The following is an 11007-nucleotide window of genomic DNA, read 5'->3' as shown; positions in this document are numbered from 1 at the left end:
CAACGGAAACTTGTCGGTTTGAGTCACCGAGCGCCCCGCGGTGGAAGAGAAACGTCCCGAAAATAGACAAACATCCCCGGCTGATAGTGAAACCAGGCGGTACTTGATCACACACCGCCCCAACAACCTCCAACCGATGACAGTTCATCTCCGGAACGAGTTTATGCGCTCATCTGGACTCCACACGTAAAGTAAACGCGGTGTTTGCCACCGTTTTAGCATGAATTCATCCGGTATGCTGTGTGACAATGAGCGGCCGCGGCACCGACCTTTCCTGATCGGTGTGAGCGGAGGAACGGCCAGCGGGAAGGTATGGGACATTGCATACATAATGAAAACATATATAGATGCTTAAAAATGCATTAAAAACATCGCATGTTGGGTTAGCAATGAGTTAGCATTTAACGTTACTTGTTTTATTTTCCTTAATTTAAGATTAAGTTGGTTTTATATTCACACGTTCGGACGTTCTCCTTAATAATATAATTTCAAAAAAGTATTATTTGCAAATTCTAACATTAAACAGGGAAATCATAACAGCAGCCAATGAACATCAACTACAACATTGTACTTAGTAGTCAATTAAATAGTGCTAATATTGTTTTTGAGGTCATACTGTTTTTTTTTAAACAAGCGTTTTTATTAGTTTTACATTTTCAATAATTGCCAAACAACACAACAACAATATAAATACAAATAATATATACATAAATATATAAAAATATACACATGAAATAAGCATTGTAATGTAAAGAAAATAATGGTAATAGTAATTAAAGTTATTATTAAAAAAACAATTTCTGTTTTTTAATACGGTTTCACTGAAAATACAAAGAGGCAGACAATAGGGGTAATGAGCATATTAAGCATTACACCTCTGCTCTAAATTTGCGTTATATTGGTCCAGGTGTTCAAGAAATGGTTGCGATGCATTGTAAAACTTATCAATAACTCCATAACAGACTCTTTCCACTTGCAATATTTGTGTGAGGTAAGTTAACCATGTCTTAAATTGAGGAAAAGAATCTGATTTCCAGTTTTAGAATGACATACTTAGCAGTAATCATTCCATAAATGATGGTGCTTTGTAAGGACACATTACATTTCAGCAGAGAATGAGAGTACCCAAATACAGCAATCTCTGGGTCAGGTGCAAAGGTAAAACCATACTTATCAGAAAACCATTTTGAAGTCATTTCAGACCTAATATTCAAATTAGCCTGGTAAACAATACAGAGTCCGCTAAAATGAACGAATGTGCCTATATAAAGCCAACTCTACCTTGATTACAGAACATATAGTCAACGTCAATTATTATCTCTTCTGGTCATTTCAATTATGTTAAATAAATATATATATATATATATATATATATATATATATTTAAAAAAATGTATGTATATATATATATATATATATATATATATATATATATATATGTGTGTGTGTGTGTGTGTGTGTGTGTGTGTGTATATATATATATATATATATATATATATATATATATATGTAAAGTAGGGCTTTTATTTTTCTGGGATTTGTATTGTGAAATGAATATAATTTCACAAGATAACTTTAGTAACTCCTATTTGTTAAGAATTTTATCATTTCCTTTGATTGGGATTTTGTAGGTTCATCTGCATAAAATATACAAAATTACCCAAAAAATTAATAATAATTAGAGCACAGATGAAAACAAAAGCACAATGATAGAAATCAAATAAACAGCACTTCATGGTTTTTGGTGGTGTATTGAGGTACAGAAAATAGAGACTTTTTTGTATAAGTAAACACAATTGTTCTTTGTTTAAGTGGCAGACTTTATCATTACTTGTGCCCAAATAGTTTTAAGTTCACTTGAAATTATAGTCACGGGCCTTGAAAACACATAAAAAACAATTATACACCATTATAGTAGGGTGAAACTTTGCAATCACTTCATGTGCTCTGAATTGTTTCCTGGTTAACTATAGTAGTTCCAACTTGACATTGCATATTCTGTGATGTGGCTGTTGCGATGTGTCTATTGCTGATTCGCACATTGCCATATCGATGCTGAAACGATATATTGTGCAGCTCTAATCTAAAGTGTTATTAAACATAAAGAAGATTTTTTTTCCAGCACATTTTCTAAACATAATAGTTTTAATAACTAATTCCTATTGTCCTTGCTTCAATGACAGTGACTAATGTTTTTCTAAGATACTGGTATTCATCTTAACATGCCATTTAAAGGCTAAACTAGGTTAATTTGGTTAACTAGACAAGTTAGTTAAATTATTAGGCACGTCATTGTACAACAGTGTTTTGATATGTAGTCAAAAGAAATAATTAATTTCTTAAAGGTGCAGTAAATGATTGTCTTCAGAGACATTTGTTGTTGTGCTGGTTGAAAGTCTCTTCACATTCCTATAGTAATTAAAGTAAATAATCTAAATGTGTTTTTATATTTTGGGTAAAGCATACAACTAAAAAATGTTCATCCAATTAATTAACGTCGTGCAAACAATTCCCATAATTCTGATAAATAGCCTAAGCTGTCTGTCAACAAATTTAGATTTATACATCTGCGCATCCCTATCACGCAGATCTGCCATTTGTGTGTGCATGCGGGAGAGAGACAGTGGTAAAAACAAATGGGGAATCAACTTTTTAAAATCCTGAATCAATATTGGAGTGAGTTTTGCACGCTGGAGGAAGGATGACACCATGGCTGAATTATTATTGTTAGACAGGTGATGTTCTGTTTTAAACTATTTTAGTCAAGCAGAGCTGATGTAGATTGTGTTGTTTTATGAATGGGTTATATGCACAGAAGTGTTGTTCAGCCACTGAAATCTTCCAGCAAAAGATTGATGCGACTACTTTCAGTTTCACAAGGGACTTTTTACAGCATCAGTAATGTAGATTTTTATTTAGTTTAACTGAACAGCAGTAAAGAGCGCTATTTCTCCTAGTCTGCTTTACTAAGCTGAAGTTGGTTTTATATTCACAGTGGTTAATTTTTGAACAATGACAGCCTGTGATGTGCTCCCTATCTTGTTAACCGCTACTCTGAGTATTCAGTCTGAAATAGCATGTAAGTATGGCTTAGTAATAAGTGGAATTCCTGCACACCGTGGCCAACTACTAAGCATACAGCAATCGCTTTAGAACAAAGTGTGTGAGAAAGTGAGATCAGCGGTCCTTGAATGCATGAAATATTGCTCAATATGACAAGTTTTGCTGCTACACAACTGAAAACGTGCTAGATATAATACAGTTTAAATCAAGAATGATAGTAATTATATAATAAGAATTATAGTATTATTCATTCATTAATTTTCCTGTCAGCTTAGTCCCTTTATTAATCTGGGGTCGCCACAGCAGAATGAACCGCCAACTTATCCAGCACGTTTTTACGCAGCGGATGCCCTTTCAGCCGCAACCCATCTCTGAGAAACATTCACAAACACTTACACACACTCATACACTACAGACAATTTAGCCTACTCAGTTCACCTGTACCACATGTCTTTGGACTGTGGGGGAAACCGGAGCACCCAGAGGAAACCCAAGCGAACGCATGGAGAACATGCAAACTCCACACAGAAACGGCAACTGAGCCAAGGATTGAACCAGCGACCTTCTTGCTGTGAGGCAACAGCACTAAAAGCACTTGCTGTTTACTGTTATAGTATTTTAAAGAACTATAAAGTTTTCTAACCGGCGAATGACATGATCTAGTGCAGGCATGTCCAAACTCGGTCCTGGAGGGCCGGTGTCCTGTAAAGTTTAGTTCCAACCCCAATCAGACACACCTGAACTAGCTAATCAAGCTCTTATTAGGCTTTCTAGAAACATCAGTGCAGGTGTGTTGAGGCAAGTTGAAGCTAAAACCTGCAGGATACCGGCCCTCCAGGACCAAGTTTGGACAACCCTTCATCTAGTGGGACGTCTTCTGTCATCTTTAAGATGTGCATTCGTGATTTTAGGTGTGGTGTTGAATGGCAGGGACTGTTTTCAAAGATATTATGCTAACGGATGGCATTTTGGCAGATCACTTACTGCATCTTTAAGGCAGCTAATAATATTGACCTAGTTTAAAAAACACCATCTCAGCCAAAGAAAAAGCAAAAAAATATTGTAGGAAATACTGTGAAAATATCCTTGCTCTGTTAAACATCCCTTCTAACATATTAAAAAATATTACAAAAATTCACAGGAGGCCTAATAATTTTGCCTTGCACTGTATACATGCATAGGATGTCTATTATAAGCTGTGTGAAATGCCATTTTGCGACTAATTAAATAGCAGGCACTTCTCTTATACCTGGTGTCCACTTGTAACAGTATCTGTAATGATATTCAGGCTGATGCAATTACAAATGCGCACTAGACTGTCAGTCCAGGCCATTAACAGGTGTTTTTTTTGTTAGTCCACAGTATGTGCAAAAATCATGGAGCTTTTGGGACAGAATAAAGTGGATCACCATCAGAGGAAGGTCACTATTGTCAGCCAGGACAGTTTCTACAGAGTTCTCACTCCAGAACAGAAGGCAAAGGCTTTGAAAGGCCAGTACAACTTTGACCATCCAGGTAAAAAACAAACTATACACAAAACATCTGGGTCAAGGGCAAAAAGGGCTTTCAAACACCAAAACAACACATTTGTCATGATTTTCTCTTTGCATTTGAGTTTTTTTTCCAGAGCAAAATATTATTGTTTACATTTTTTTACATGTTTTATCAAAAACACACCGTAAAATGAAATCCATTGTACCTGTAGCTTAAAGGGACAGTTCACCTAAAAAAAAAAAAAAAAAAATTCTTCACTATTTACTCACACTCAGGTGGTGGTTCTTCACTTTCGTGGATTAGCTTTTTCTGTTGACCACAAAACAATATATTCAAAATCATCAGCCCCCAAAAATACTCATTATTTGTCATTATAAATCATTATTACTGTGCTTCAATCCTTCAAAACACTGGGCTTTACCCTTGTCAGCAATTAACATTAGCATTTTTGTCATGTAGCCTTTTCCTCATTATATTTGATACATTAAGCACGTTTTTACCGAAAACAATGTTATTAATTAAAATGTCATTGATTGCATTTATAGCTAAAAGGGACAGTTCCCCAAAAATTGTTAATTTACTCACTATTTACTCACACTCAGATGATACTTCTACACTTTTTGGATTAGCTTTTTTCTGTTGAACACAAAACAATATATTCTGAAGTATTTTGGACAAAAAGTTCCACAAAAACAATAAATAAATAAATAAATTTTAGGCCCCCAAAATACTCATTAATTGGCATAATTATAAATCATTATTACCTAGCCTCTATCCTTCAAAACAGAATAGGTTTTACCCTTGTCAGGAATAACACTAGGATTCAAAATGTGATAAAATGTTGAACGATCACTTATTATTTGAAATATTTGCTGTTTCAGTTTTATATAAATGTATTCGTTAACATTCAAGCAGACCATTTATTTGCATTTAATAAGCTTTCAAAGTGTATCAAATCTAGCCTTGTTTAATCACGATTAACTGCATCCAAAATATAAGGTTGTTTTGAAATAATAACTATTATATACACATTCTCACCGGCCACTTTATAAGGTACACCTTACTTGTTCCGGGTTGGACCCCCTTGTGCCTTAAGAACTGCCTTAATCCTTAATGGCATTGATTCAACAAGGTACTGGAAATATTCCCTAGAGATTTTGCTCAATATTGACATGATAGCATCACACAGTTGCTGCAGATTTGTCGGCTGCACATCCATGATGCAAATCTCCCATTCAACCACATCCCAAAGGTGCTCTATTGGATTGAGGATCTGGTGAATGTGGAGGCCATTTGAGTACAGTGAACTCATTGTCATGTTCAAGAAACCAGTCTGAGATGATTCACGCTTAATGACATAAGTGCGTTATCCTGCTGGAAGTAGCCATCAGAGGATGGGTACACTGTGGTCATAAAGGATGGGCAGCAACAGTACTCAGGTAGGCTGTGGCATTGACACGATGCAAAATTGGTACTAATGGACCCAAAATGTGTCAAGAAAATATCCCCCCACATCATTACACCACCACCAGCAGCCTGAACCGTTGATACAAGGCAGGATAGATCCATGCTTTCATGTTGTTGACGCCAAATTCTGACCCAACCATCCGAGTGTCGCAGCAGAAAGTTAGTGTTAGTGGTTATTTGAGTTACTGTGTTGCCTTCTATTAGCTGGAACCAGCCATTCTCCTCTGACCTCTGGCATCGACAAGGCATTTGCGCCCACAGAACTGCCGCTCACTGGATATTTTCTCTTTTTCAGACCATTCTCTGTAAACCCTAGAGATGGTTGTGCGTGAAAAGCCTAGTAGATCAGCATTTTCTGAAATACTCTGAGCAGCCCGTCTGACACCAACAACCATGCCACGTTCAAAGTCACTTAAATCCCCTTTCTTCCCCATTCTGATGCTCGGTTTGAACTGCAGCAGATTGTCTTGATCATGTCTTCATTGCCTAAATGCATTGAGTTGCTGCCATGTGATTGGCTGATTAGAAATTTGCGTTAACGAGCAGTTGGACAGGTGTACCTTATAAAGTGGCCATTGAGTGTATATTTATTATGTATGCGATAAAAACAAAACTATTCAATTTTGTTACATGGATATTTAAATTTATATATAATTTGTATCAATACACATTTTATACCTAAATATAAATAAACATTTTCTCAAATATGCATGCGTGTATTTATATATGTATATAGTAAATTTATGATATATAAATATATGAAAGTACACACACATATACTATGTGTACAAACTTTTATTTTGAATGCGATTGATTTTTGCCCAGCACTAAAAATTACTTTTGTACATTAAACTGGATGCACTTACCAAATGACACGTCTCATCTTTGACACACCTGCGAATAAAACACCGTTATCATTTGTTTGTTAGATAATTATGTCCTCAAATCATAAAATCAATGCACGAGTTCAGTAGTACAATTCTGGAATGACCCGTGGGTCAGTAATTGATGATGTTTTTGCAATGCACTCGTGTGTTTTCTCTCTTTCAGATGCGTTTGATACGGAGTTCATGTGTCAGACATTGAAGGATATAGTAGAAGGGAAGGTGGTGGAGGTTCCTACATATGACTTTGTCACCCATTCCAGGCAATTAATACACACACACACACACACACACACACACACACACACACACAGACAGACACACAGACACACTTTGGAGATTTTGCCATAGACTAGAGATCTGCACGGGACTAAATTTTAAATCCCACTCCTGCCAGGTTTTAGTCCGAGCCCAACCGCTCCCACTTATATTCAGCATTTGTTGTCCCGCTGCCCTACCCGCCACGTTTTCTACCCACCGCGCCTGTTCCCACTAACAAGCAGGGAGGAGAACAAAACCAAAAACCACCCAGCTATACAGAGTCCAGACAGCCTATAACAAGCTGTTCGTATAAACACACACTCATAGACACACAGCAGCAAGCAAGTGACACACACACACACAGACAGCAACAAACAAGCTAAACACAGCATCACGCTCGCTCATTCACGCACATACGCATGCTTGCTCGCTCGGGAGTCGGGAGCAATATTGTTAGACCACCCACTCCCGTCCAAAATTACACCAGTTACCGACCGCTCTTGCTCAAAATTATTTTCCACGCTGCAAGAAATCTGGTCGGGCTCAGCGGTACAGTGTTTGCACCTTGACATAATTTTTAAGACTTAATTAGCTGAGAAAAACATCTATTACCTGTTTATTCTATTATCATCATTAAAAGAATTAGTGTTGGGCAAAGATTGATCGCATCCAAAATAATTTTGTTTTGACACAATATACACAGTATGTGGCGAGGCAGTGGTGCAGTAGGTAGTGCTGTCGCCTCACAGCAAGAAGGTCGCTGGGTCACTGGTTCGAACCTCGGCTCAGTTGGCGTTTCTGTGTGGAGTTTGCATGTTCTCCCTGCCCTCGCGTGGGTTTCCTCCGGGTGCTCCGGTTTCCCCCACAGTCCAAAGACATGCGGTACAGGTGAATTGGGTAGGCTAAATTGTCCGTAGAGTATGAATGTGTGTGTGAGTGTTGAAAACGAATGTTGAATGTGAATGTGAAACAAATGTTGAATGTTGAATGTGAAAACTTGCTGGATAAGTTGGCAGTTCATTCCGCGGTGGCGACCCCGGATTAATAAAGGGACTAAGCCGACAAGAAAATGAATGAATGAACACACAGTATGTGTGTGTTTTCTGTACAGCATAGGTGACAGAAACAAAACTGTCTCACATAGATATTTAAATTTATATATAAGTTGTATCATATACATATTGCATATCTAAATATAAATAAAAACATGCATTTGTGCATTTATATACATAAATATACACAGCACATGCACTCAAACTTTTATTTTCGATGCGATTAGTTGCAAAAAAAAATGTAATTGCTGATAAAATAGCGCTTCACAAGTTAGTTAAATAATAATAATAATTCTTAACATTTATATAGCACTTTTCCGGACACTCAAAGCACTTTACACATTGGGGTGGGATCTCCTCATCCACCACCAGTGTGCAGCATCCACCTGGATGACATGACGGCAGCCATATTGCACCAAACCGCACCCCACACACTAAGGGCCTCATTTATCAACGCTGCGTACGCACAAAAAACTTTGCGGACGTCAGATTTCATGCTCACGTTTAGATTTACTAACAATGAAATAAAAGTGAGAATGTGCGTTGGTCTACGCCAACTTCATGTCTGGCGTACGTGCATTTCTTGTGTGTATTTGTTTTATTTCCATTGGCGACTCCTAGAGGCAATTGTGTTAAATTGCACACTACAAAGTATCTTTGAGCCCTGCAATGGCAGCTGTATGGGACGGGATCATCCGCATGTCTAGCAGGTATATTAGGTTTCTATACCATGCATTTGACCAGCCAAACATTAAAGCGCAACTTGCAGCGTTGCCGGTTTTCTCAATGTAATCGGAGAGATCGACTGCACACACATTGCTATAAAGGCGCCATCTGAAGACCAATTTGCATACGTGAATCGGAAACATTTCCATTCAATAAATGCAAATAATATGTGATGTTTAAAGGTTCAGGACACCCTGGAGAACTTTTTTTTTATATTAACAGATTTGTGTGTGTTGAGCATCAGTTAAGACAATGTTAGCACCTGTCAGCTTTAATTGTGGGGAAAACTGGATAATTTCAGCTTCCGGGTTTAAAATGATTTTTGGGGCGGGATCAAAATCGGCGACGTAGCGGAGTACTGCAAGTGCAATAATGACGCGTCGGTTTCTCATTATTATTCATAGCGGAGTTTTCTTATCCTATGAGAAGAGCCGGCTGCCTAATTATTCATGAGAGCATGACAGCATGCGCTTTCCGAAGGCAAGGCAGACGCAGACCTGCCAGACCAGTGCTAAGCTCAAGCTGTGAGACATGGACCCACGGGCACGCAGTAGCTGTTTATGAAGGCTCGTATGTGTTTGTTTCTTTAATCCACGGGGTTTGTTGCATGTTTTTCCCCGCGATCCTGTCAGGGCCGATCATACAGCAAAGCTGTGTGTGTGATGCAAGCATTTTTGTCGGGAAAGCAGCACAAGAATTGGAGAATGGCGGATGTTGTCTTGTATCAGGAATTCATTCACATTCAGACACATCGCCGTGCTGCTGTGTTTGCCTAAATCCTCCAGATTACCAGCAGGACTAATGGTTAAAATAGACAGGTCAGGAGACCTGTTCCACTGAGTCTGCATTTAGATCTATGATTCAGACCCGGGGATTGAGGGAGAAGTCCTCATTTATAGTGTTTATATGAACACGATTATCTTTATAATGATATAAATTGTGGTTGTGTAAATGAAATTACGAATAGCAAATGTAGCAGGGCATTAAATTACTGTTTATTTCTTTGCATTTTAACTTTGTAAACTATAAACTCATGCGTCTCCTCACGGTTTGTCTCAATTTGTGAGCTAACTGACATCAACAGTTGTTCGCTCCCCTTCTCCCCTGCTGGCCACGCCCACTCCTACCCGATGCTCGCGGAGCTCCACGCCCATTAATCCTGCATCTTTTGAAAAAATTCTGAAGTAGACTTTAACCGAAAGTGGGGGGTGTCATGGCCCTTTAAATGCGCTTAACATAATACACACACTTATTAATGTTTCCTACTTGTCTTCCTCGTAATGAAGAGTTGGCAAAATCTGATGTGTAGTAGGGGGAAAAAGAAGAATGAGTTCATCAGAGGCTGGATTGGAACTGAGTTCATGCTCGAACGTGTCAAAACATCTTGCCATGCGCTTTACGAGATACACCACTCACGCTGCTATAGACAATACACAATTTTACACCTTTACATCGGACCATCTCTTTTTAATTCACTCACAGTGCGATGTTCAGACCGCACTGCTTTAACCGCGTCAGCTATACTTTCCCACTTGCAAACTTCCAGTCTACCACCGATAGGAGCACCTCCAATTCACATTCTGTTCAAAGTTTCTCTTTTTGCTTGCTTTTGCTATTGCGTTTTCATTTTGTTTTGGCAAAGTAGAGTCATTAGCATATTAAAACAGGGGAGGAGGCAGGGATGGGTTTTGCACTTGTGCACATGCGCTCAGTTTCACTTTCATTTGGATGTACATAGAGAATATACGTGGGATTCTGCATACGCACTGTTTCATACGTCTGAATTTTTTACTGCGTACACACATTTACAGGTTTATCCGTACGCAATGTTTTAGTATGAATTTAATGCAAGTCTTCGTACATGAGGCCCCAGCTGATTGGTGGAGAGGAGACAGAGTGATGAAGCCAATTATGATATGGGGATGATTAGGACAGGGGTTCTCAATCTTTTGAGCCCGCGACCCCAAAAATGACAATGCCAGTGACTCGTGACCCCCAATATATATTTTTTAATGTATGTCAGTGCTGTAAATGGGCCAGAAAGTTTAACCTGGTGCCAT

General features: G+C 38.3%; 1 protein-coding gene across 1 annotated transcript in view; it reads left to right on the top strand.

Annotated features, from left to right (window-relative positions):
- The first annotated feature begins 109 nt into the window (after nucleotides 1-109).
- uck1 (uridine-cytidine kinase 1) overlaps nucleotides 110-11007 on the top strand; it is a 16739-nt gene continuing 5841 nt past the window's right edge. Inside the window, 3 exon segments of the mRNA NM_001004666.1 lie at nucleotides 110-310; nucleotides 4419-4578; nucleotides 7075-7171. Of these exon segments, the coding sequence (NP_001004666.1) occupies nucleotides 221-310; nucleotides 4419-4578; nucleotides 7075-7171 (347 nt within the window). The 5' untranslated portion in view covers nucleotides 110-220.

The sequence above is a fragment of the Danio rerio genome, chromosome 21 (assembly GCF_049306965.1).
Source record: "Danio rerio strain Tuebingen ecotype United States chromosome 21, GRCz12tu, whole genome shotgun sequence".
Classification (NCBI taxonomy): Eukaryota; Metazoa; Chordata; class Actinopteri; order Cypriniformes; family Danionidae; genus Danio; species Danio rerio.
This window is presented reverse-complemented; position numbering and strand designations above follow the sequence as displayed.